The sequence below is a fragment of the Epinephelus fuscoguttatus genome, linkage group LG19 (genome assembly GCF_011397635.1).
Source record: "Epinephelus fuscoguttatus linkage group LG19, E.fuscoguttatus.final_Chr_v1".
In the NCBI taxonomy this organism is placed as follows: Eukaryota; Metazoa; Chordata; class Actinopteri; order Perciformes; family Serranidae; genus Epinephelus; species Epinephelus fuscoguttatus.
In genome coordinates this window covers 13,578,061-13,605,764 of record NC_064770.1, presented here as the reverse complement: position 1 = coordinate 13,605,764, position 27,704 = coordinate 13,578,061, and the positions used below count along the sequence as shown (strand labels likewise).

Below are 27,704 nucleotides of genomic sequence, written 5' to 3'. Positions count from 1 at the left end.
AGCTACACAGTGGACATCAAGTTCATGTCCTCAGTGTTGTTTCTGGGAGTTTAGGGGCTAAAAGTTTACAGATTATACTTGATGAGCTTTAAAGCTGATTCTGATGTTTTCATACTCAGTTGAAGTATTTTAGACAACAAAGTTATCACAGTGCTTTGTATTAAATAGCTTAGTAATCCTTCAGTAAGTCTAATGAAATCATCTCTGCAGTTAAACATAAAGAAAAGTTTGTATTAAACAAACATTAGATTAGTGGAGAGCAGAGAGTTTCCCATCATGCACTACGGGCAGTGGGGAGAAGCTGCTTCTGAAAACAGCAGCTGCCTTCAGTTCATGATTTTATTAAGCTAACTCAGAGAACCTCAGAGGAAGACTTGAAGTAGCACTGACAACATGAACTGAAGAGTAAATTCGATACAACACCATGACTCCACTTCGTAGGACCGCCCTTCGTTATGTGTCACAAGTTCACCCTAAGGATAACTTAAATATGATAATATGATGAGACATAAAGGTGGAGCTTTTTATGGTCATGGCACGGTGTTAACCATAGCTAGCTAGCCATAACCTGATCACGTTACATGAATCTTGAAACATCATCGCACAAACTAACCTAAATATAAGCTAATGTTTAGCAATATGTTTAAGAATTAATTCATAATTCGATAAAGCTTTAGATAACAGCCCGCAATTTACACCGTAACGGTATAATCTGTTGTACTAACGTTGTACCAGTGTAGTACGTACCAGTACATATATGTAGGTACAGGGGAACAAGATGTTAAGTTATGGAATAAGGGGCTAACAATTTGTGAATTTACAGAGAATTTATATTATAGTTTTTTTTTTAACTACTGGGTACCTATTCTATTATAACAGGGTATGTGCGACCTACTGATCAATAATATGGACGTTTGGGAGGAATTTAGAGAGAACTTATACAGTAGCCTAGGTATTTTTAATTACAGGGTACTTAGCCTATTCTATTATTACAGGGTGCAGTATGACAATAAAACTGAAAAATCGGAGGGAAGATGGAGGAAGACTTCTGCAGCAAGTAATAAATCAGATTAGATTTCATTTCAAAATGACCTAATTACAAACAGTCAATCTACAGTGGGTAGCCTATACAACTACAAGGTACATCTGTGCGTTTACTTCGGAACAAAGGTCAGGTGTCATGTTGTCATGGATACTGTTGGCGTCTGAAGACCATCTCAGCTGTCGCTCACCTCACCAGCTTTGCATTACTGGACGCTCGTTTAATGCTTCCTGACTCTGCTTGCCGTCGGCAGACAGATTTCACCCACCCTAGATGTGACCACTTGTGTTTTGGTGTAAACACGCTGACAATTTTGAAGTCATTAAAATGTTGAAGGTCTTCTCCCTGGCAATTGTGTTCGTCCGGCATTACGCCTTTTTCCAGCTCTTTGCATGCTCTCCTTTCATCCCAGGAAATAAATACAAATATAGCACGATAAAACACAACGCATATGCTTGATATGCTTTACTGACAGCTTACTGTGCAGTTAATTGTTTGTTCTTCCATGTTTTGAGGCAAGTAAAATCAAAACAAAAATCTGTATGTATAAAACTTTAATTCTTTATTTTTTAGTTTTTCTTGCGCTGCTTCATTTTGTCTTTTTCATCTTCCTTTCCACTCCTGATGAAGATGACAGGGTTGAGGGTGAGACGAGGGGAAAGAAGCTGGTGCACCTTGGCCATATGTTGAACCTATAGAGAAAAACTATTAGTTTCAGTCTCTTGACCATAATTTATAGTCTGAGATATCTGGATTTCTGACAGCCATGATGTCTCCCAGTTGATGAGAAGCCATACTGTTGGCCACACAGCCGCAAAGCCATCATCTCTGGCACTCTAGATGTGAATAAATACAATATTAGTGGTCTACGTAAGGCTATACAAGAAATACTGTATAGCCAAATAAAATCAGTGTCTAGTTTCAAGTTTGTCAACAGACCATTACAAATATGTAGCACATTAATAATGGAAAAGTTGCAGTTAATTTCCAATTACCGTGTGGAACAAGCTTGCAAAAACAGTAGTCATCTAGCAATAAGGCATGAAACCAGAAACATGAGTAACTTTTCCTTTTATTTTATTTTACTGACAAAACCTAAATGCAGCATAAGACATGTTTGATATGCTGCTAATTGGCAGCAAAGCAATTATAAGTTCATATAAATTCAGAGGAGGATGTTGAAAGTTTAGCCAGCGCAGTAACAATACTAAATTCTGATTTGTAGCTTGTAGTTAGTTGTAGTTTCTTGCGGTGCATTCACATGGGATAAGCGAAGTCTGTATTTTACTCAAATTTACTGACATCACGGCCCGGATATGATGTCAAAGCAGTTGTTGTCGGGATAATGGGCCGTCAGGGTGTTGGTGTTAAGCCTGTTGAAAGACAGAAAAGTGTTCCTTATCGCATGCTGCTACGCATGTCATCCATCTCAATGTCTTCCGAAATTTCGCTCTCCTGATGGATCTGAGCTCGCTGTTTCTGCGAATGGGTCTCCATACTGTGTACTGAGATGATGAGACTCCTGTATTTGCACCTAAAATGCTGTCAAAACTGTCATTCATAATTTCCACCACAGCCTCCATAATTCAACCGGGAAAGAGGTAGAAAAAAGGCACGCAATGAAAACAACAACAACTTAAATACCCCCCAGTCACTGAGATGCAGATTCGCACGGGACTAGTATTATCACGGGACGACTATGTTTGGCGAAATATAGTAGGGAATTTGTGGTGGAATTTTTACTTTACAAATTACAGTCATGCCGCATTCGCATGGGATTAAGATCACAGACATCCTCCGCAATTATTACACATTACCAGAGGTCCCCAGGTAATACTAATCCCATGCGAATAGGCTTTAGTAAGTGTCCTTAGTAATTTAGTCTCTTGACAAGTCTAACGTTTGGTTTTTGATTTATAAAGATCAGTGAAATCACCCTTTTTCCATAAGCAAAAGAAAGGTTTCAAAATTCTTATACTGTGTTTAACAGTGTTAAGACCTTTACGATGTCTAACACTAACACTTTAACAAGTATACGTGGTGCAAAAAAGTAAAACTATCATTATTTATGTTCCCCTAAACTTTTCCTTTCATCCTGAATCAGATGCGACGAGTCGCAATCTAACTTCAGCGCTGTAGTGCACACAGGACAGTAACGTTAGCAGATTAGCTTACTGAAAGTTCCTATGTGAATAAAATCACCTGAACATGTTTCTGCGTCTGTAAGACACAGACCCACATGCATTATATTCTATTGCATTGAATGTAATGACATTTTAAATTCTATTAGAGCAATCATAAGTGTCAGCTTGTAAAAACTGCAGGGTAACATTAACGCTTTGCTCTTTCAGCTGGACGCACAGCGTTAGCTTGGATGTAAACGTCCGGTAGCTAACAAATGATTCACATTAGCGAGCTAACACTCCAACAACACCTTTCATTTGTTCAGTTAACGCTACATTTGACATGAGCCACAAACCAGACTGTTGCCTCATCTCGCCAGCGTACGCCAAAGTGTGGGCGAGCAGAGAGCTTTTTGTATTTCATTATACACAACATCTCATCTTCGTCTGGCCTGGGAACGCCTTGGGGTCCCCCAGGAGGAGCTGGAAAGTGTTGCCGGGGAGAGGGCTGTCTGGGGTGCTTTGCTTGGCCTGCTGCCCCCGCGACCCAGCCCCGGATAAGCGAATGAAAATGAATGGATGGATGGACAACACTGTCGCCCCCTGCTGTCATTTGATATTAATGAAGCGTACCCATCAAATCGCACTGAACTTTGGCTGATGTGAAAGGTTATAGGTCACAAGTTTAATAAAAAACAACAACATAAGCCACTTCTCAATTAAGCAATATCACACGAAAGGGAGTGATGTTGTACTGTATATCGTCATGGCTGTGCGGCCGAGTGCCGAATTACAGTTCTAAAATTAGTTCTACCATGACAACATTTAATTGCTGCTTACATGTAGTCTACGTATAAATTGATCAATTAATACTCAATACATATTCATGTAGCCTATATGATGATTACAACACTTGAAATTGGGTCACTATGCATAATGAGTACTTTTAACTTTTCATTTTAAGGAGGCCTAGGCCTACATTTTGCTGACAGTACCCATATACTTTTATTACTCAAGTCAGATTTGCAGCACTTTTACTTGTGACTGAGTTTTTGTTCTTTGTTGTGATATTACTACTTTTTCTGGGTACTTTGTCCACAACTGGACAAACATATCAAACAATAGAGACATGCAAGCATAGCACGTCTCATCCTCATCCTCATTCTCCACTGTCTTTCTGGGATCTGCCTCCTCAGCTGGGCAGCCTCCTCCTCAGCCTGCAGGTACAGCAATCCTGCTGCAATAACTGCACCAAGACGCCTTCTCCGATCCATGTCCGTTATTGATTTTTGATTTCCATCTCGCCAGTGCTCAAGATCACAATAACTACCAACTCTCCACAAACTTTCCCCCCGCACCTGACCTTTGATTATAATCAGAAGCCAGGTGCGGGAATTGGATATAGATTAAATATGATCAAGCTGCGGGGAAAAGGTTTTAAAAGACATTTTATGAAAATATTTTGGCTATTTATGTTTTTGTATGTCAGTTATATATGTTGAAACGTTAAAAACATATACATATTAATTTCTTACAATGACAATGAAAAGACGCAGGGCTGGGCTGTGTTTATATTGTTTTATTCTAAATGCATGTATACAACACAGTACAACAGCCAAGGCGAGCGTCATCAAGTTTGCTGCTATTCCAAAAGAAGAAATGACTGTACTCCCATCTTCCCATTCTTGGGAAGTCCGGACTCTCGCGTGGACTTGCCAAGTCCGAACTGCTGAACTTGAGTATTCACAAACGGCTATAGTACTACATCCGTGAGTACTAGTAATATATAATATTACACTTTGAGAGTAACTTGCCCAACACTGACCATATATACACAACCCCCAATTCCAAAAAAGTCAGGACCCTGTGTAAAGCGTAAAAAAAACAGGATGCTACTTTGACCTTCATTCAATTAAACACAGCCCAAAGACAAGATATTTAATGTTTAACCTAGTAAACATTATATTTTTATGAATATACACTCTTTATGAAGTTGATGGTTGCAACAAGTTCCAAAAAAGTTGGTACAGGAGCATGTTTACCACTGTGTTACATCACTTTTTTTTTTCAGCAACACTCCATTAGCATGTGAGAACTGCGAACACTAATTCCTGCAGTTTTGAAAGTGAAATTGTCTCCTATTCTCGCTTGATATACGACTTCAGTTGCCAGACAGTCTGAGGTCTCCATTGCCACATTTTGCACTTTATTATGCACCACACATTTTCAACAGGAATCAGGTCTAGACTGCAGGCAGGTCAGTCTCGTACCTACACTACACTACAAAGTCAAGCTGTTGTAACATGCACAGAACGTGTCTCATTGTCTTGCAGGAATAAGCATGGATGTTCCTGAAAAAGATGTCTGGATGGCAGCATATGTTGCTCCAAAACCTGAATGTACCTTTCAGCATTCATGGAGCCTTCACAGATGTGCAAGTTAGCCAGAGTACAAGTACCTCAAAACTGTAGTTGAGTAGGTACTTTCCACCACCGATATGTGCCACAACAAACCATATCACCATCAAAACTGAGCAGACACCCAGCAGACCCATCACACCTGTGACATACCAAAGCCAAGCAATGATTTCATTTCCTTCACATCTTCTGGCTGTTCCACTGGGCCACTGCAGCACTCTAAACAGGGTAGCTGGTCAACACCTCTGCAGACACCACATGGCCCAGGACAGGTACTTGACTTTCCGTTGTAAGATGCAACACTTAGATATCTTTTTTTCTACAGATCCTGTTTAACAAAGGTTAAAAATGACATTTTACATCCAGATTATCCTAAAATGATGCAAATGATTTCAACAGTACATCACATTAAGAATGATCTCGCAAAGCTATTTCCTCATTTGACCTGCAATAACAGCTGCATTGGGATGTACATCTTGACATTTGTTGGTTCTTTGGTTTAGAGTCACACTTTCTGGGGTATACATCCAGGATCAATGCTGCCATCTGGTGGCTATTTTGGGTAATACAAGTGTCAGCTTGCATTCTGATCTAATAATAACTTGTGCTGAAGTTGTATGTGAGCAACAAGCATGTGACTCTGTCCATAAAGGTGTCCATAAAGGAAGGGCATTTAATTTGAGTTGAAATATTTGACCTAAAAGGGAAACAAGGCTGGTTTAAATCATGAACGTTTTTACTTGACCTCTGCGTGGACCTTTGTGACTCACTACAGCTCCAGTGAAGGGTAAGTAGAAGCTGTGGGTTCACATTTCTTTGACCAGTGCTTTAGAGCTCAAGATCGTGTTCATCTGTCTGGATTGCTTTGGTGTGAGTTGCAGAGTGTTGGAGATGTCAGCCATAGAGATGTCTGCCTTGTCTCCAATTTAATGGTACGAGTTGGCACTTGGCTTGTGGTGCTCAAAGCGGCCAAAAACAAAACAAACAAATGAACAAAGAAAAAACATGTAAAAAAAAACCTCAACAGCAATATCTCTTTGCGGAAATCATGACCAGGTTATGCAGGATAATCGATAGACCTTGTTGGAAACAGTTTCACATCAACCTGGTCTCTCTCCGAAATCCTCAAAATCCAGCGCTTGGGCATTGGCTTGGGGCATCAGACACTGTCAGAGAAACCCGTCCTTTCACGTTGGCATGATACATGGCTGGTCACCGTTATAGTTTACCCAGCAAAATCTGAGAGGGGCGGGTGGGAGTTGTCGTGGATGGGTCCAGCAAACACCGACTGACTTTAACCCGGGAGAGCGGTGTGTAGATGCTTCCTTTTGTGGGTGATACAGTTGGCAGGTGTAGTTCAGTGGAAAGAAAATAGTTCCTACATGAAACTGCTTCCAACAAGGTCTGTGGATTATCTTGAGTAACTGGGTTGTGATTTCTGGAAAGAGACATTGCTGTTGGGCAAAGGGACACCTGACGACGAGATGTGGGGGTAAAAATAGGAAATCATAGAACTTTCTGAACTTCCTGGTGGGCTCTCTTTAAGGTGCCATGTCAAAGGAATCATTTCCATTCACTTCTACCTCACTGCGCTCTCTGAGACTGGAGCAGGAGATTCAGGAGTGGGAGGATGCTCGGAGAGCTTTGGCTCACAGGAGAGCCATGACCAGGGCCCCGCTGCCCCGGGCCCCCAGGCCTCCTCCCAGGCAACAGCGGCTCCAAGAGGTCCGGGCCCCACCAGCTCAGGTCCGGTGCAGAGACACAGCCATCCACAACACCTTCATGTGTGGGGACATGAAAGGAGTATATGCGGTGCTGAAGGATCCTGGGATGGTCAACGCCCTGATGGAGACGGTGCATGAGGAAATGGTGTGGGCTCCAGAGATGGGTATGAAACCTCTTACTTATAACCTCATGCAACATTTTACACTCTTTCTCACAGCCTTTCTGTTCCTTTGTCAGGCATGTGGACGCTGAGCTCCAAGGTGAAGCAGTCTTCAGCGTTACGTCTGGCTGCCAGCAGAGGACACGCAGGATGTGTGGAGGAACTGCTGTTTCGAGGGGCCGAGGTGAACGCCGACCCTGGAGGAAAAACGGCCCTCCATGATGCTTGTATGGGCAGTCATGCTGTCTGTGTCCAGCTGCTGCTTTCTCATGGAGCAGATCCTGATATGCGGGCTGAAGATGGCAGTGCTCCTCTTCACCTCTGCACCTCCGCCCAGTCATTCCAGTGAGATAGAAGAGCTGACAACTACTATATATTAATATCAGTAATCTCTATCAGGCCCAGTTTCACCACTGAGGAACTGAAGCTTCATGTTAATCTTCTCTTATACTGCAAAAATGTTCATCTTTAAATTTCCTCCTTATGTGGTCATAAAAGTCTAATTTGGAAACCTAATTTTCTTATAATAAGACAAAATGAGAATTTTTCCAAATCAAAAGATTTTTAACTTTAATGTTAGAGGGAAAGGACTGGGTGTTTTCATGATGTAGATACAGATGTGTGCCTTTTGTTCCAGGTGTGCTGAGCTGCTAATAGAAGGAGGTGCAGATGTCAGTGTGAGGATGAAGGAGTCAAGAGTCACACCTCTGCACGTGGCCGCCCGGCGAGGCCTTGAGGAGCATGTGGAGCTCCTCCTCAGCCACGGAGCAGATGTTTTAGCCACAAATCAAGAAGGGGAGACCCCTCTGAACGCTGCCTGCTCAGGCGCTGAGAAGCCCTCTGAGGCCGGCCGCTATTTATGTGTGGTTCAAAGGCTGCTGGGTGCGGGAGCTGATCCCAGAACTGCTGGCAGGAAGCAGCACACCCCCCTGCACAATGCCTGTGCAAACTGCAGCCCAAGGATTGTAGACATCCTCCTTCAGCATGGAGCCAAGGCAGATGTCGCCAACTGTGCAGGATACACACCAATGGACTGTCTGATACAGGTAAATCATCAGGGCTGGGTGGAAATCAGGGTTAGAGTTATGTGAAACAGCTAAGATGTGACGTTTAGAATCTAATGAATCAAATAGATGTTTTTACTTTTTAAGCTCATGCAGTAGGATAAACAGTTTTCTGCTTGCTCCTGAAGGTGGTTGAAGATTACCCGGACCAGCAACCGGAAGCAATAGCACGGTCACTTCTGAATCATGGAGCTCAGCCTGTTTCCCCAAAGGTTAGATAAAACAACCACACTGAGAGAATGTGATACTGACACATGGAAAATGAGTTTAGTTCTAATGCACAACCTGTCGACAGCTGAGTAAATGGCCAAAGAAATGACTGAATTCATCACATTATACAATTCACAATGTGACATAAGAATATCTTTATCCTGAGGCCACAGGTTGTGACAACCAATCAAAAGCCAAATTCAACCATTAACTGATAAAAAAATAAATGTCCAAATCTGTAGAATATAAATACAAATAGGAAAAAAAGAAACTGCAAAAATTGCCCCCAAACTGTAATATAGTGCTCGAGATCTCTAGTAATGAAGACAAGGGCAACACAACAGTTACCAAAAGTGTGGACTCGTGTCACACAACTTGGACTTGATTGATCCAGACTCTCTGGTCACAAATTTGATGACCTTAGACATGATAAAATCGAAAAAGACTTTTAACCTGACTTGGACTTTAACACTAATGACTTGTGACTTCACTTGGACTTGAGATTTTTGACTTGAAATACTTGACAACTTCCCCCAAAGACCACAGATTAAAAAGTATGCTATTCAAAAAGTGTGCCACAAATCAGTTATTTCCCTTCATTTCCTGAATCAGCTAATGTTAATGCTAATTATTCCCAGCAAGTCGACACTATTCTGCACATCCACTTTGCTTTAACGATCCAACAGCATCCAGAGCCATGAAGAGCTAACGTTAGGTTACTGAGTGTCAGTTGGAAAAAATGATACCAAAATTTGCATACAGAAACTACATGGTGGTCAACAAAAACAAGTTGCAGTATGCAAAAAAGATGAAGTTGCACAATATTAGCATAGTTAGCGAGCTAATGATTAGCTAATAGCTAGCTAAGTAACTTTTTAACAAACTTGTTGTAACAAATAAACACATTTTTTAAGCTATTCATGATTTTTATAAATTTAACATACTACTCTGTTGTTTAAATGGCATTACATTTTGTAAAGAGCGCATTAGCCTATGAGTTGTTTGGAACTTGAAACGCAAAGTTTAAAACTCCAAACTTGACTTGGAACTTGTCAGTCTTAACTTGTAAAACTTACAAAGCAATGACTTGGTCCCACCTCTGCCAATTACTTTTAAGGAAATATGATGTAAATTGTCGAACATTTCACAAAATATCAAAACAATATTTTAATGCAATACTAAGTGTTAAAATAGTGAAAACAATAATCAGTGAGTCCAAAAAATATCAAAATACCAAGCATAAAAATCTTCTGGCACATATAGTGCTGTTGATATAAGGTTAGGCAGACAACCTCTATAATATTTCCTCTATTACAAGTAGTCTGACTCAATAGTGTTTTAAAATTCTCTCAAGAAAATGTGGAGTGTGATGATATGAATCTTTCTGTCCTCTCTACAGATGCTGAAGCAGTGTGTCCTGTCTCCCGCCACTCTGGAGGTCATGCTGAACTCATACATATCCATCCCTCCCTGTGAGTGGATGGACTCTCTGTCCAATGAGATATATGAGGTGAGCAGACTGTAACTCACATCGTCTCTTCTTTTTTTAAACCATCCAGTTCTCTAAAGTGGTTTTTGTTTGTCCTTTTGCTGCCTCAGGAGAACCAGTCGTTCTTCGACTTGGTGCGTCAGCAGAGCGGTCAGCCTCGCTCTCTGCAGCATCTCTGTCGATGTGCTTTACGCCTGCGCCTCGGAGCCCGATGTTTCCCAGTGGTCAGTAAACTGGACATTCCCAGCTCTGTGAGGGACTACCTGCTGCTGTGTACCAACGGGATGCTCCAGTGACGTCATAATGTACGGACATTTTTAACAGTATGGTGCCTCTTTGGAAACTAGATTAATTTTAGAGTACAATAACCTATTTTTTTTAAACTAACACTTGTTTTGTCATCATGAAATACTTTCAGATTGAGTTTCTGTAAGAAAATACAAATAAATAGAACTTTAACTCCTGCTGGATTATTATTGGTTTACTTTTTATTTGTTCATATTGTACTGTTTGGTTGGTACCATTGTTTAAATCAGAATCAGAAATGTTTTATTGATCCCCGAGGGGAAACTGTGTTTTGTTAGAGTCACTCATCTGTAAAGAATAGAGAATTATAATAAGTAAGAATAAGACTATGAAATAGTTTAGTCTATTACCTTTGACTTTTTAATAAGTGTTCAATTTTTAAATGACTGATAACCTGAAAGATTTTAATACAAAAACAAAACAAATATTAAAAAAAATACTCTGACCCATAAAAATACACAATATGTCCTCACCTTTATGTTTTGTGTGTTTTACAAAATGACAGCACCCTCAAATGTGGCTGCAATAAGCACTGTGACAACCAACCCCTGTCTCCCCTACCTAAAGCTGTCAGATAAATGTAATGAAGTGCACAGTACATTATTTCCCTCTGAAATCCAGTGATGTTGAAAATGGCATGAAAATAAAAGACTCAAGTCAGTGACTGGGTTTCCAAATCACCAGCATAGTAAACACCACACCATTACATACTCTATGTACAGTAATGATTGTGTGAGCAGGAGGAGCAACAGGCGTGACCCGTCTCCAAAACAAGCGCTCCCCGCTGCCCGGCGATGACGTCACGCCGTCTCTCGTCGCTTGTGTGTTTATTATGTGGTTTTTAAGGAGCAGCTGCTAACTAACTAGCATTGAGCCTCGCCTTCAAACATGCTCTGATTTACACAGCTGGCAGGTAAGCTCGTCTAATACCAACACCATAAAGACACACAGACGCTTCACACGACCTCTGTGTTCAGTTTCAAAAACTATGGCGACGAAAATAAAACCGAGCAGCGACTCGTAAACAGTCGAAGGTCGTGTTTTTTTAGCTAGCAAGGTAGGCTAGCTCGGAAGCTAACTTAGCTCGCCAACTAGCAACACAAACTACAGTTTCACGCGCCAGCGGCACACAAGATTAGGTTATATAACGACGTATTTTTAACTAAATGGCGTGTATTATGACTAACATGGGATAAGCAGTCACTGTTGATACGTCTTTGAACAGCTGGGTGTTCAGAGGTAGCTTCACAGCTACAATAAACAGCTGTTGACCAGCCCTGATAGCTGCTGCGGATCTTATATGTTGAGTTACTTTGATCACAAATAGCGCTAATGACTTGTATATATACATGGTGGTATGTCGGTAAAGCCTTGTCATTAAAACATGTATATGTGGCTACTGAGCTATTAAATAGTGTGTTTACATGTTGAGAACCCCGAGAACTGTGTAAAAGCTAATGGTGTTATTGTGTAAAGTAGCTTTATCCGGACGTGCAAGGGCTCAGTTTACTCAGTGTAGAATATTAATGTAATATTGCTGCAAGATCAGAGCTTTTTAAAGATGATTATAATTTCATTTTGACACAAATGTATCACTTTTCCAGTCTTAAACAGAAACAGGAACTTAAGTTTTCCTCTGTCACCACACATAGGCCATGGGTGGGGACCTAAGTGAAATCTTCTACCTTCCGGCACATGTAATCTTATATAATTTTGTATAATGACATATATATTAAGTAGAGATGAAAAACACCAAACACTCCCGACTAGTTTTCTTCATCACATGTGATGGCAAAATAAATATCTTTGGGTTTTGAGTGCTGGTTAGTCACCATAGGCCTTGTTATTGTACTGTCTGACAATATTATTTGATCAATAAATTAGTAAGAAGTGCAGCCCTTATATAATGTCATGATGAAGTAAAATTGCAGAAGCTGCTTAGAAATAAAAAATAGACAGATAAGGAAAGTCTGTTATGAATAAATCCAGGTACTTTGTCACACTTCATAATCCTTTAAATCAAATACTGTCATAAAGCAGTCCTGCTTATTGATTAACACTATTTCCCACAATAGCCAAAGACAGGTAGAGATAATAAAGGGATAATAAATAGTAATGCATAATGTTTATCATTGAGATATTTATATTGAGTCATGGTATGCAAAATTTTATCTTCCAACCCTACTGTTTTTTTGTTTTGTTTTGTTTTGGATGAATCAAAATTACTTGACAAATATAGTGGGAATAAGTCATATTCATGGAGGTAATGATATACAAAGCCAGATTATGTTCCTATAAAGTAAACTTAAGTTTGTTCAGATGTTCCCATCACATGAAAGTATGTTATGTTGGACTACACTTGGATAGTCCTTAATATTTTGCTTAATGTTAACCTCTGTGAGGCACATTTGTGATTTAGGGCTTTGTCAATAAACCTGCTGTGCCTTGTCTCAGGTTTGGAGGACAGAGATGGCAGTGTGTGCACTGACCATGCTGGATGGGATGGAGGAGGAGGTCACGGCAGCAGGCGGTGTGTTGCTCCTGGTCCTGGCCCTCGTCTTTGCTTGGCTCTCAACTCACGTGGCCGACCGGGGAGACCACATCCTGGGCACAATCCTCACCGTGGGCGCTCACGCCTCTCTGATAGGACTGGGAGGCCACGACAGCTACAGCGGAGGGTCTCCCAGCGCCGACACTCCCGAACAGCAGACGCCTCCGCCCTCTCAGGAGAACAAGCCGGATGACGGCGAGCCGGGGACTGAGAGAGGAGAGGGGGAGGGGACTGAGGGAGCTGAGGGGGTTAGGACGGATCTCCTGCTGGACATACAGAGCAAACAACCACAGGTTGGAAGATTGCATACATCAGATGAGGAGGAGGATGAGGAGGAGGATGAGGATGATGATGATGATGATGATGAGGAACTGGAGGAGGAAGACAAAAAGATTATAAAGCATATTCCAGTGTTGTCCAGCACCATCTCCCCCACTACTGCCATCCCCACCACTACCACTACTACTGCCACTTCCATCTCTGTCCGTCTCAAGTATTTAAATGACACGGAGGAGGTAGCTGTGGTGGAGCCACAGGATACAGTGGGAGTACTGAAAAGGTAAACAACCCCAAACATCCACCTGCAGACTTTAAGCATAGATTGTTGAATGGGTTGTTTCACATTTTAGGGAAAAAAATCTTCTTTCCTTGTAACAGAGCGTTAGATAGACACCACATTCACGTCTGTATTGTAAGTATGAAGCTACAGCGAGCAGTTGGTTAGCTTAGCTTAGCATAAAGACTGGTAAAAGGAGGAGACAGTTTTAGAATTGCTGAGCTGAGGTAAAAAAAATCTACTTATCAATTTTTGTTACCTTTGGACAGAGCCTGGCTCACTGTTGCCTGCTGTTTTCAGTCTTTACAGTAAGCTGCACTATGCCAAGCGAACCAGCCGCTTCATATTTATTGCACAGATATGAGAATTTTGTCGATCTTCTCTCTGAACTCTCTGAAAAAAGCAAATAAGCGCATTTCCCTGCACTATTTTTTAACGGCTCTTCCTTCTTGTCTCTCTTCTTATCCAGTAAATACTTCTCAGGTCGGGAACATCAAATAAAACTCATCTACCAAGGCCAGTTGCTGCAGGACCCCAAGAAGACTCTGTTTTCCCTAAACATCACACACAACAGCGTGATCCACTGCCACATCTCCCAGGCCCTGCACGAGGCTACTCCAGAGGAAGGGGCTCAGCCTGGGGCCGGAGCAGGAGTCGGGTCTGGGGTCTCTGGAGGATTCAGGGCTGCGGGTGTGGCCATCAGCACCAGCAGCCTGGTGGTGCCTGTGTTCGTGGTGATACTGGCTGTGGTGTGGTACTTCCGCATCAACTACAGGCAGTTCTTCACCGCCCCTGCGACCATCTCCCTAGTGGGAGTCACTGTGTTCTTCAGCTTTCTGATATTTGGGATGCACAGCCGCTAAAAAGGCAGAGAGAGGGCACACACTTACAGCTGAATGTTGTGAGGTAAAATAAAAATAACTACAGCAGTGGGTGGCGCCTGGAGAGACGGACTTATCAAAACAGGGCTTTGTGCAGATTCCATAGCTGATTGGATCCCTGCAGAGTGTGTGAGCGTGTGTGTGTGTGTGTGTGCGTGTGGGTGGTAGGTGAGCCTGTTTGTGCATGTACCAAGATAAAAACAGATGAGTGATTGTACAGTATATGTGGAGTAAATAATAATCCGCAGTGAGTCAAGTTCAGGTGAAACTGAACCGTACTTTAGCTCCTCTCCAAACATGACTTAGTGGTCCACACCATGTTTAAACACTCTGGCTTTATCTCATCCACTCTTGTATTGTCGCTAAAGATTCATGATGCTTTTTTTTTGTCTGTCTTTGTTTTTTAGGCCGCTGTTTGTGTTTTAAAAACGTAAAAATAACTGATAGATGCAAGAATCTTTTGGAACCACTCACTGTTGTGCTGTGTGTGCCAGTTTATCTACCATTACGTTGTGTTATTTGAATGAGTCGATCTCTATGTAAGCATATACAGACTGTGCAGTTGCCTCTGTGCTAGGCTGACAATTCCCGACATTTTGTTGCTCAGAAACAGCTTTTTAGAAATAGGCTAATTTAAATAATCACTAGACATGAAAATAGACACTTTTTGAGAAGATATTGTAAATATATTGTGTATTTTCTGTAAATAAAATGATAGAATGAATCAGATGAACCTGCATCTGGCACTTAAAGATTTGGAGGGGGACATTGAACCCTCCTGATTATGCTGGACTGCTCTGGCTTCAGTGATGTCTCAAATTAAAGCATTTCAAACCAAACTTGTTTCAACATCTGTTTGCAGACTACAGAAGTCAGCCTCTGGATACCCGTTGTGTTTATTTATTTATATACAAACATCAGTACGCATGGCAGAGAAGAAAAAGAATCACATTATGATCATACAGGACAGTCATTCACACACGCATCAATTTGTGCTTGTGCATGAAAGAAATATTCACAACACCGCATTCTTTGTTATTGCACTCGTACTGCACACAGATACACAAAGAGCCACGAGAGAACATCAGCTGTTTGCTTTATCTAGGAAAAGTGGCTGAAGAATCTAAATCACACAGTTCATTTATCTTTAGTGCACATCACAAGACTTTACTTGAAAATATTTAAAAGGGCACGGTCAAAGTTACTGCAGACTGTGAAGGTGTTAACTGGACAGGAAATGAAATCAGGCTTTTACAGATGTCACGCTCATGACATTTGAGACAAACAACTGAATGCACTTGACTTTAGGGACTGTACAAAAATTATTTGGGTGTGGAGGGGGGTGGGTCCTTCCTGTGGTAGGTCATTATTGATGTTATCTTTGAATCCTGCTCTTGACAGAAAATAAAAAGGAAGACTCTTCCCCCAATACCTGGGGAATAAAACATTAAAAAGACAAATGTTTTCGGCTACTAAATGAGTGAATCGGGCTCAGGCAGCACTAGGGCTGCAACGGTACAGCAGTTTTAAGATACACCGTGTTATGAAAATTGATGGTTATCACATTGTGCCATTTGTTTATCAATGGTATAGGAAAAAAGAGGCAACCAGCCAGAGAATCTAACCTGCACATTCACATTTCCTTTTCTCCTTGACTTCCTGCCAGACTTTACACATACTGCCATTTAAAAAATAGTTTAACATTTCAATCATAATAAATCACTGATCACACTATAGAAATCTCATACCATTGCAACCCTAGGTGACACAATATCTATTCTGTTCCCCGAAACCGACTTATTTGTCAGCAGCTAGTTCATTTTGCTACGGAAAATAAAGACTTGATAGAAGAATGAAATAATAAGTCAGAAGAATTCCATACTCTCAACTTTCAGACGACCCACCCTTCAAAAAGAAAGACAGAAACAGACGAACATAAGGGTTGGATTATCCACAGAAAAATACCCCCCAAAACTAGTTCATACATTGTATTGTCAGACTACGTCGGGAGGCAAATGCTTTTATAGTTGCCTTGAAAGGCCAAGTTTGAAGGTGGATTAAAGGCCGTCCGTCACAGTGAGACGCTACAGCTCCTAAACTGGGAGATAACGGTGGATTCATGGTCGCACTGACTTTCACATTAAAAGTGACAGAAATGGTTGAAAGAAGAGTGATAAGAAAGAGCTTGCCGGAGAGATTAGACCAAACTCGGGCTCCTTTCTCAACTTCGCACAACTGACCAATCACGACATGACATGAGGGTGATTGTCAGATCATCAGTTTCAGAAAGTTGTTGTAATTCTGATGTAGGGAAGGTGGGGGGGGTTCAGAAGACACTCAACCATTCAATTATCACTTCTGATGGAGTACACCTGCACCATAATCCTCTCCCTTTTTCTGAAGTCCTCTACCCCCCAAATCATTTTCATACAGTCCCTAAGTTTTACAGCAGCCAAGTCCTGATTTCAACAAACAAAATACATCATCCTCATACTCCACAATGCACCTCTGGCTGTACATTAATATCTGAACTGCAAAGTCTTTAAGCTTAAAAAGAAGAGAAACAAAATGCCCCTCTAAGACAGAACAACTGTGAAAAGTTGCAAGTACAAGATGAGTGAAACAGTTCATCTGACTTGTATGCATTCATCTAATAACTTTTACATTGTTGGTTAAAGGCTTACAGACTTAGAACTCACGATCGTGACTAACAAGCAGAACCGCAGCACTGGTCTACTTAATGTGTGTGATCTATAAGCAGAAACTAACAAGAGTTTTGTACCAAGGAAAGAAAGTTGGCTGGATACATGATTATTTTTCCATCTCAAACATCATACATACACATCCCGTACATGTGTCCCCATAGCCTACTGGCTCGTCAAATATCAAAATCTGCATTTACACACAAATAGTATACACTTTATAGGCAGTGACAAATAAAAACTTTAATATATTGTTGATGTAAACAAAAAGAAGTTAAATATTTCAAAATGGCACACATACTTTCACAATCACATTCTATGATGCATAGTTTTATGAAAATAGAAATAGATCACACCCTCTAACCCCACACACACGCACTACACGAAAAAGTGACGTTCACACTGAAGCAAGTCAGCATACAAAGGCACTCGCACTCACACTCACACACACACACACACACAACTGTGCAATACAATGCTAGAATTAAAAAGCCACCGATGAGTACTCCAGTAAACGCGTGTCAAGTGCTGAACTGAAAGCATGTCTCCTCAAAATGGAGTTAAATGAACACAGAGCCTAAAAAGAGGGACAGGTCGCAGGATCGCCAACAATGACAGAGTACCTGAGGGTTTCAGAGAGACAATTTCAAGAGTTCTCAGCCGACTACAAGCAACAAAAAGCTCATAAATAAGCAGTATGCATTTTCAGAAAAGGATCAACAAATAAAGACTCATAATGAGCAGACATTTTGTCCTGTGATGGCAGGAAAAGCACATGTGCAATTAATTCCTTAACAATAGCTGTATTGCATTGAAGTGCATCAGTAAACCCTGCCACTTAGCAGGGCCCTGAAATTGGGACCGCTAAATGGAGTGCAGCACCTTTAATAATATTAATTACACCCGCGAGTTCTCTGCCATGTCATGTCATAACAGCCGCTGTGAAAATTGACATTTGTGGTGTCTTTTTAAAGATAAACTGCGCAGGCTTTCCTAAAAGAATGTATAGACTCATACAAAAGTAATCACTCTCAATCATTACTTGTGACCCACTTAAAGTGTATGGTGGAATTTATACGTCTGCACTGAATTGACGCCTTATCCACGGCGTAGGCTTTGCAACTTAGAGCCTCGTCGCTAGGCTAATTTATATAATGTTAAATGCCATAGGCTTGTGCTAATAACGTTAGCATCTTATATTTGTTTGGAAAACGTATTAAGTATAATACAGTTGTTTTGTGAGTTGTAATGGAGCTGAATTTTGTAACGTTACCTGTGTTAAATGTTGCTGTTGTTTCGGCTTCATATGAGTAGAGGAAAAGTCTGCTAGCAGCTAGGCTAATTTATACAATGTAAAATTCCACAGGCTTGTGCTAAAAACATTAGCATGTTGTATTTGTGGGGAAAATGTGTCCAGATAAAGACAAGTGTTTGTCTGTGAGTGTTGCGAGTTATAGTGAAGCTGATTTGCGTACTTGTGTTTGAAATTGTCTCTATTAAGCTATGTTTCACGTGTGTTTCAAATCAGCTAAACTTTACAGCACTTCACAGAAACCCAGTTGCAGACTAGTGTTTCGGATGTGTAACTGCAGAGTGACGCAAACACACCACCGCACAAGTATAGATGCCCACAACGGCGTAGCTACAGCGTAGGGTGTGCCGCACAAGTATAAATCCCACTTATGGTGGTGTATTTATCAGCACAGACCCTGCCTACTGCCTATAGTTTCTTATTTTGTAATATTAGAGACATGCCTGGGCATGGCACTGAGTGAGGACAGTGCTTTGAAAATAGGTAGGGGCCAGGTGCCAGACCATAAACACAATCCAATACCTCCGGGATAAACTGGAACACCAACTGTGGGCCAGACCTGATCACCCAACATCAGTGGCCAACCTCACTAAGGCTAAATGGGAATGACATATTCAACAATCACATATTGGATGGCTGTAATTTATGTGTGCACACATGCCTTTGGCCGTATAATGCGACAGTGTAAATTGAAATACCTGCTTGGACACAATGACGGCAACTAAGGTGACTTCATCGGCACATGGATACAATATCTGATTCACTGCTGGAGGCTTCATGAGGACGCAACGCTGTCAAGACACTGCCTCCTATCTTAGGGTGACAGTAGCTTTCTGTGTCAATCAAACTGTCGGGCATTACTGGAATAAGCTGAAGGTAAAGTCTGCTTTGAGGTGCAATTTTTCCAATGAGTTCCCCCAGATACTCTGACTGGACTCTGAACCACATCATTTTAAACACTGTGTTCACACTACAGAAGGAGCAATGTTAATATAATTCACTTTCTTGTCAAGGCTGTATGAGTAAGAACTACTGAGTCAAGTTTCGTCCCACCCTGTCCAGGCCTGTAAATGCAGGTATGAACGGAGGGACTTAATAGAGGAGGTGAGAGCTGCTCTGACACACAGGGCTGACACACACTAGTTTAAGTCATCATAGATACTAGAAATAGAAAGTGCTGAGAGTTTAGGTCTCTTTTTTTTGGTCGATAAGCTGATATTACTCTGAGAGCTGCTGCTGCTGCTGCCTCCAGTCAGACTGCCTCCTCCACTTCCTCCTCCTCCACTGTTCAAACCAAGAGACGTCCTCTTCTTCTTCTTAGGCCTCCTGGAATCTGAATGGTTGGTGCCTGTGAAAGGGACAGAAAATGTTGTAATTGTCTTTACGTTTTATCAAAACTTTACAGAGTCACAATCAGCTCTAACAGTCAAGTATGTCCACACATACAAGGAATTTGACTCCCGTGTTTTGTTGCTCTTAGTGTACGAAGACGGACAACAAAGCTGGAAGAAAGGACATAAGCATCTAACTTCTATGTACAGATATAAATATAATACAGTAAGAATGTACTCTTACTGGCTTTGGATGAGGCAGAGTCAGTGGGTGAAATATCAGGTGAGTCCTCCCACTGCAGGCGGCTCATCAGCGTCTGTCCATCTGGAATGTCAAAATTGTCGCTCTCAACCACAGCGTCTGCATCAAGCAGCGACGGCCTGTTACATAAAAACCCAAACAGAGACACGGCTGGTTAGACTGGTAAGGACAAAACTCAGACTGGCCACACAGTGACAACAGTGTAAACTTAATGGCTCCAGTTCTTGATTATCATTGGCTGAATCGCATTTGAGGCCGTTGTAAAATACTTTATAAACACACAGCTGCGACTGCATTACAATTTCAGTACTGCTGCACCAATTAGTCACCTACTGTCACATGGGACAGTGGGCTTAAAGGGGAACTAATGGGTTTTTTTCAACCTGGGCCCTATTTTCCAATCTACTTTTGTCTAAATTAGTCATAGGATGTTCGATATTTGACATTTCTCTAGTACGAAGCTAGGGCTGACTTGCCTGTAGCCCGTGAGCACGCGCCATATTAAATAATAGGGCACTCAGACAGCGTCAAACAATGTCAAAATACGTCGAACCAAAATTGCTTTTTTTCCCACACAGATAGGCTTGCTCCTGTCAAAATCAGATAAAAATTCAGCCATGACTACTCCAAACAGAGTAACGCCAGGGCCACACTGCCTGCTTAGCGCAGTGCAGTGCACCAAAATTCTCGCGCGAGCCGGAGCACCTCCGTTCACATCAGATGTGCATTTCTCCGCGCCGGTCGACAAGCGATTCTGATCCCAGCTGTTGTTTTTCCATCATGGGTAACTGCCCGGCTTGACACATTTGCTCGCGGCTCGTGCAGAAAATAGACCAGACGGCGAAATGATCGCTGCAGTTCCGGCGGCGGAGCTGCGCGGCCGGTGTGGATGACACAATCGGTTAACATGGGCGCCGAAAGGAAACTGGCTTCACTTCTCGGCGCTTCGAGGCTATTCACGGCACTTCCATAGGCAGTGTGGCCCTGGCGTAACTCCTGGCATTTGTAAGGTCACTCCACAACAACAACTCAAATCTCGCGAGACGTGAGATTTCAGAGCCAGACTTTCACTCTCTGAGTGAGTGTTTTGACTTGCCACAACAAACATGTCCGAATTTTTACCCGATTTTGACCAGCTGGATCTGGATGAGCCATTTGAATTTGATGACCGCCCATATTAATTTGAACACGGAGTACACGGACACAGAACTCACTGAAATTGAAGAGTGGATGAGGAGAGAGAGGGAGCAGCAACAGGCAGAGGAACATGTCCGAATCCAGCTAAAGGTAAACACAGACGTTCATTTCTCCTTTCCGTTATGTTGTCGGATAATTATACTAACAATCCGAGCCTATCTGTGTGAAAAAAAATGCACTTTTAGTGGACGGATTTTGACGTTGTTTGACACTGTCTGAGTGCCCTATTATTTAATGTAGCGCGTGCTCACGGGCTGCAGACAGGTCAGCCCTAGCTTCGTACTGGAGAAATGTCAAATATTGAACATCCTATCACTCATTTAGACAAAAGTAGATCAGAAAATTAGGCCCAGGTTGAAAAAAACATTAGTTCCCCTTTAAGAGGGCAACCTTGAACTGACGCCAGAAACGAGAACAGTCAGAAATACATAATGCTGTCATTAAATGAAGGCACAAAAACACCAAGAAGATGCTGCGAAAAAACAAAGAGAGCCTAGAGAGCTGGGGATTTCTGTTTGAGCAGCCACTGTGTCCTTTTGCTTCATTAAAGAAATTCCTGTTGCTGCTGCCGCCCAATCCACCGGCCTTTTATCTCCATCCAAAACCAGACAAACTACACTAACGCTCTATGGCAAGTTAAGGATGTGACTTTAGGTACCTTGCATGTTTTTATTTGTATCCTATTATGCTCACTATTTTTTTAGTGTAGTATGGTTACTCAGCAAGATGGTAGAAACATATATGGTTATAATCAAACTGCAACATGATGAAACCTTGAATTTCTTTCTCCTAACATTTAGCATACTAGAGCCCATGGGGGTGAACTTCTTTGGCTTTGTGTTGCCATGAATTTGTAAAGCAGCCGCAACTTTCTACTGCATCTGAGTGTTGCTTGGTGACCATACTGCTTAATGCAGCTGAAGAACTCTGCTTGGCAGAAGAATGATCATTTGTTATCAAGAAATTATTGCATTTTGTTGCTCTGTGTTTATGAAACACTGTCAGATCTATTTAGTAAAATTATGGCCCCATGCCGTTTATTGCTTCAACAGAATCACATGCTGATTGGCATGGGTGCTCTTCCACTGCAATCTTGGAACCCATCAGCTATCGGTCTGATAACAATAAGCCTCTGGGAGCACAGGCAAATATTTCAGGGATTCCGGTCCAGCCAGCAGCTATCCAGGACAAGATCTCCTCTTCCGTGTGACAATCATTTCGGCTATTATCTATTGACATATATCTGTATGAATGCAGGTGAAATTTTGTTTTAAAAAAGCTAGTAAAAAGCTAAATTGTCAATAGCTGATGAGTAGGAAAATGCCTTCCACCTCTTTTGCTTCCCACATGGACTGTCTACCTGCTGCTCCAACGTGATTGGTAACAGAAACCAGAACACTTTTGATTACCAGAATCTTGCACCATTGCCTAAAGATTCTGTATACATATGCAGATACCTCTTTAAAGAGATAACCTCCACTGAAACCCAAAATGTGTTCGGAAAACGACTAATGGTGATGTATGACCTTGATAATAAAAGGTCATCAGCTGCAGCTTCTGTTCGTAGTCACAACTCTGCCTTTGTAGAAAATGCACCCCTGTACCAGAGTGTTCATAACACTGACCAGCAGCACTGTGCTGTTCCTGTCTCCATCAGAAAACAGTGAGCTGTATCAGCAAACACCTGTACCATGAGGGTCAAAACACTCATCCAAACATGACTTTTGTTAAGAGCACTTGAGGTTGAGGGGGGGTAAGGACACTCACGCGGACGGCCCCAGTAGGAAGACCCTGACGGCCCTCCTCTGTTCGTCCGTGTGCTGGGGACATCGCTGAGACCTGGTGGGACACAAGGTGGCATTATACATCCCTGACACAGTTACATGCATCACCCTGCCTGCATACATACAGCCACAGGGAGCCAGGGAGGTGGGATGGAACTGCTGCGAACACTATCAGTGACCAATCAGAGGGGGCAGAGCAGTAATGAGGTGTTAAAGGTTGTGAAAAGTTAGAGGTTGGTCACTGACAGGGTCCTGCGTGGTCTAATTAAAAACATCTCAATATTTGGTGTTTTAATTTTTGTGGAGAAAAACAAGTCAAATCACTGGTCCAGAAAAAAAAAGTTTCAACAATAAAATGCAATGAGCTGCCACTTGTGTTCCCCTGTCCCAACATACACATGGATGAAGACATTTAGTTTTCATGGCAAAGTTTCACAGAAGGGACTAAAAGACTCTAAATTTAGATACAGTAACATCTGGATACCAACATGAGGCCAGGTGTTACAGTACCTGAAACTATCCTGCAATATCCCAGATATCAGCACCACAAAAGCAGTTAACTGTTTTCCACTAGTTTCTTTATGTGCCGGTAGATTAACAGCAGTTACCTGGTACACATCTTCTTGGTGTGCTCAGAGATCACCCCACATTGCTGGAGAGACAAACACAATATTAACGATCAACATCTGTTTAATTAAAACGGGAGAGCAGTAAAAACAATTGTTTATCATAAACAGTAACAATTAAAAAGATCAATATGGCTACTATGGCTACTCACCGTTGTTAAAAGGGATCTGACTTCATCCGGGCCTAAACTTTCATAACTGATGCCAGTATTATAGTTATACTGAAACAAAAGACAGACCAAGAACCACTGTCAAAACTTTGCACTGTACACTACAATACAAAGCTGATTTTGAGGTCTTAAAGGCAGCATGAACAAAGGGAGGATTTTTCACCTTGTAAGGCTCTAAACTGATGCTGCTCCCAAGTTCACCTGGAGAGAAAACATAACTATTGATGCTCTTTATTTATACAACACGCACCATTAAAACTATTAAAGCCTCATTCGAATTGGACTTCCAGTCACAACCCATTAAATGATCCATAGAGTCCCTGTAAAGCTTTTTACTTTTCGGTTTTGTAATGTCAAAATATTCCTTTTCATCAACAGCACATGAAGTTTCACAACAGAATTATCAAATAAATTGTTTAACATATAATTGCACACTATTATCAAAGTCTTTGTGTTACAAGTTTCTTCCAACAATCCCAAATGTTGGCTGCAAATTTGCAGAACGCTTGTAGTCTCCACTGCTAACTTATAGTCTTTATGTATTCACCCAACATTGTTTTGTGCTGACATTTTGGCCCTGGATCAGTAAATCTAAAAGGTGCACCTTTTGCTTTCATAATCTCTACTTCCTGTGACTGAGGAAACAGAAAGCACAGGACGTACTGATCTGTAAGATGATACTAAGACTGGTCCAGTCCAGAATCATGACAAACACTGACACCACATTCAGAGGTTGCATGGATCAAAACTTTACCAACACACTAAATATCTGATAAACTTACCATTTTTGTGTTTTAAAGATTTGGATCTTCTTGGAGAATTTTGACTCTGCACAAAGAAAACGACTCAGATTAGATTAACCTTATTATACACAATGAAACACACATGAAATGTACTCTTATGCCGAATGAAAAAGGGAAAAGAAATACAAAAATACCTTATCTGACTTCCTCTTCTTGGCTGTAAAATGGAAATAAGATGTTTGTTTATTATGTGGAGGCAACCTGGAGTTTTACTTTATTATTTTCCCTACACATTGGAAATAAAAGTTAAACTCACCTTTCTTTTCTGCCCCGTAGGACCAGTCGTTATCATTGAGGTCATCGTTGTCTTCCTGATCACTCTCTGATTTGCTCATGTTGTTATTGCTGGCTAGCCTGTTAAAATATATAAAAAAAAACAACAACAAAACAATCAAACAATCCGATCATACCCATTTTGGATAAGTACACCAATCAGTCCTTTGCTTACTGACCTGCGATTGGCAATGCGACTGCTGTTGCGTCCCATGCCTAGACACTTCTCCAAGTGCGGGGCAAAGCGAGAAGCTGCTATCAGTCTTTTGCAGTTTGGGCACTCACACTCTTTGTTTTTCCACTGATTGTACACTTGGCCAAATATGTCCACTCCTGGCTGGTCTATGATTTCTGAAAGAGTAATTAAAGGTAAATACTGTAAGGAAACACATCAAATGCAAATATAAGAAAAAATGGAACACACAAACTGGAAGCCACGGCACCAACCGAACTCCTTCATGCTCTCTTGGTCTGTTTCATCCAAGAAGAAGTAGCCCTGTTTCACAGCACGATGGACTTCAAAACACAGGCCCAAACAGGCATCTTCCACCAGCTCAGAGTAGATGTCATGGGCCAAGGCCTAAAATAATAATAATAATGATAATAATAATTTAAAACCAAATTCAAATTGGATGTCATGTACAACAGATAAAATACACAACATCTATTTGTGGGTGACACTTAAAGGAAGAATTACAAATGATATATATTCCCTCACCTCCAGCCTGGTGTTGTCTGGGCCTGACAGGGGCATATCCTCCATTTTCATTTGAAAATCTGCGTGGGAAATCTTGACTGCAAGGTAACGAAATGCTGACCTGAGGATTTAGAACATAAAAAACAAACTCACAATCATGAGACAATCAGCACGGTCAACAGATAAGAGACAGAAATCCAATCTGTCATCGAAGGTCAATAAAACTCACTTAAAATACTTACTTTTAAAAGAGACAATGAAACTTGTGGCAGATGTGTCTTCACCCTGTTGAAGAGAAGAAAATGTATACATTAATGGATAGCAAACATATATAAGACAGATATAAGTACAGATAAATAGAGAGAGGAAAGTAAAAACAGAAACTAAGAGCAAGTTAAAACAAAATTACAGTAGTAAAGTGACAGCTACACATTACAGGTGATGTGAATAACAGCAGCAGAGTCAAAACGTTTAATGTATGTACACCAAACTTATACATGATATGATTAAGTATGGATACTTCATGTTTGTCTACATTAATATAGATTTAAACTAAAAATATAAGACAGTAGATAATGTAATGGAACAGTATTACATATTAACATAATAGAGTATAATACAGTATGGGATATAAGATATAAAGTACAGTTAAATATAGTAGAACATAATATACAGTACAATACAACAATATAACCAAAGAATATTATTTTGCTGTATAGTAGGCCTATGGTATAGTAAAGTATAGTACAGTATGGTATGCTAGCTATACAGATGTTGGGCAATAACCATAATTTTCTTCAATTAAAATTAAGACAAATTACAATTACACCGTATTGGATGCCAGATACATCAAGTTATATAGAGTAATAAGTATATATTATTTAATAAAGGTTAATACAGTAAAACATGACCCAACGCTAACGTTACATCATAGTACGTCACATGTGGTTACCTGAGGAGAGACACCTCTTTATTTACATTATAAACACTTCATGAATATCTACATTTAAACATATAACAGCCATGTGAACAGGCTGACAGCAGGACACAAAGACAGTAGTATACACGCAGGTAATGACAGTTAAGAAACTCAGCTGTTTAACGTTAACTAACATTACTTTTTACTGTTAGCATTTGCTAGCTAGCTCTGCTATACTTTAAACTTGAGCTAAAGAAGGCTTTATGGCGTGTCGCTACTCGGATACAATGTGGCGACGTTATGTTTCTAATAACTGCACCGGAAAAAATGTTTCCTCTTACCCTGACATGCCGAAAACTCCGTGAGAACACGCAGTTTCTCCGAGGGAGGCAACATTACCGTGTCAGTCCACACTGACATACGTTAATAAGAAGCTTCGTCTGGAATAACATCCGTCATTTTATCACAGGTAAAGGACAAAATCCTGGGTTAAAATGTTTGTTGTCGCCGGTGTCAGTTAAATTAACATTACAAACCCGCCTGACACCGAGGAGGCCGATAGGGAAGGACCAATCTCCAAAACAGAACAAACGACTTCCGGTTTACACCTCGAAAATAAAAGCATTGATTCCTGAGCTGTCAAATAATGACAGGCCAATGCACCTAATGCAAACCAGTTTTATTAACTTAAATAATAGTAGCAGTGAAATGATGTAAAAACAAAAAAATCTGTTACGAGGACAAGTCTCACATTCAAGATTCGACCTCAGTGAAAACTATCAGCAGATACTATTCTCCTGAGACATAAACTTTTGTTTGATATGCATTTTTAAATTCTCCTAGCTATTTGGGATCAGTAGTACCCCATAAGAATAAAAAAACTAAACATCGTGAATGACTGAGAATGATTGAGTCTTAATGTCCTCAAAAGAGACAATAATAAAGTCCCAATGTTTCCAAATGGGTACTTACTAATTAACAGTGTCGCTGGGCGGTGTTACTGTTGCTTAAATTGGTCAGATTTGTTGCCAGACTGACTTGTTGGACATTACACCATCTTGGATTAGTGTATTGTGCTCTCCCTACCACTAGATGGCACATAAA

The 27,704-nt window shown here is 41.0% G+C and overlaps 3 protein-coding genes across 5 annotated transcripts; 2 read left to right on the top strand and 1 right to left on the bottom strand.

Moving 5' to 3' along the window:
- Positions 1-6,222: 6,222 nt before the first annotated feature.
- Positions 6,223-10,618, top strand: asb16 (ankyrin repeat and SOCS box containing 16). Of its 2 annotated transcripts, none has more exons than XM_049560542.1 (7): positions 6,223-6,369; positions 7,184-7,470; positions 7,545-7,812; positions 8,105-8,513; positions 8,660-8,743; positions 10,141-10,251; positions 10,341-10,618. In XM_049560542.1, the coding sequence occupies exons 2-7, from the start codon at positions 7,245-7,247 to the stop codon at positions 10,524-10,526; spliced, it is 1,284 nt and encodes a 427-aa protein (XP_049416499.1). In that variant the 5' UTR covers positions 6,223-6,369; positions 7,184-7,244; the 3' UTR covers positions 10,527-10,618. The 2 variants fall into 2 exon arrangements, with proteins under 2 accessions (XP_049416499.1, XP_049416498.1); XM_049560541.1 differs by having other exon boundaries at positions 7,129-7,470.
- A 713-nt stretch (positions 10,619-11,331) lies between these two features.
- Positions 11,332-15,363, top strand: tmub2 (transmembrane and ubiquitin-like domain containing 2). Its single transcript, XM_049560545.1, has 3 exons — positions 11,332-11,449; positions 12,991-13,646; positions 14,113-15,363. Exons 2-3 carry the CDS (start codon positions 13,006-13,008, stop codon positions 14,504-14,506), a joined length of 1,035 nt encoding a protein of 344 aa, XP_049416502.1. The 5' UTR covers positions 11,332-11,449; positions 12,991-13,005; the 3' UTR covers positions 14,507-15,363.
- Positions 15,364-15,603: 240 nt separating this feature from the next.
- Positions 15,604-27,169, bottom strand: atxn7l3a (ataxin 7 like 3a). Of its 2 annotated transcripts, XM_049560543.1 has the most exons (14): positions 26,942-27,169; positions 25,924-25,966; positions 25,703-25,802; positions 25,432-25,564; positions 25,164-25,335; positions 24,968-25,065; positions 24,846-24,868; positions 24,691-24,736; positions 24,072-24,109; positions 23,891-23,959; positions 23,721-23,764; positions 23,096-23,167; positions 20,114-20,250; positions 15,604-19,886 (listed from the first exon to the last, which is right to left on the bottom strand). In XM_049560543.1, exons 3-14 carry the CDS (start codon positions 25,751-25,753, stop codon positions 19,678-19,680), a joined length of 1,092 nt encoding a protein of 363 aa, XP_049416500.1. In that variant the 5' UTR covers positions 25,754-25,802; positions 25,924-25,966; positions 26,942-27,169; the 3' UTR covers positions 15,604-19,677. The 2 variants fall into 2 exon arrangements, with proteins under 2 accessions (XP_049416500.1, XP_049416501.1); XM_049560544.1 differs by lacking the exon at positions 23,096-23,167.
- Positions 27,170-27,704: the final 535 nt, after the last annotated feature.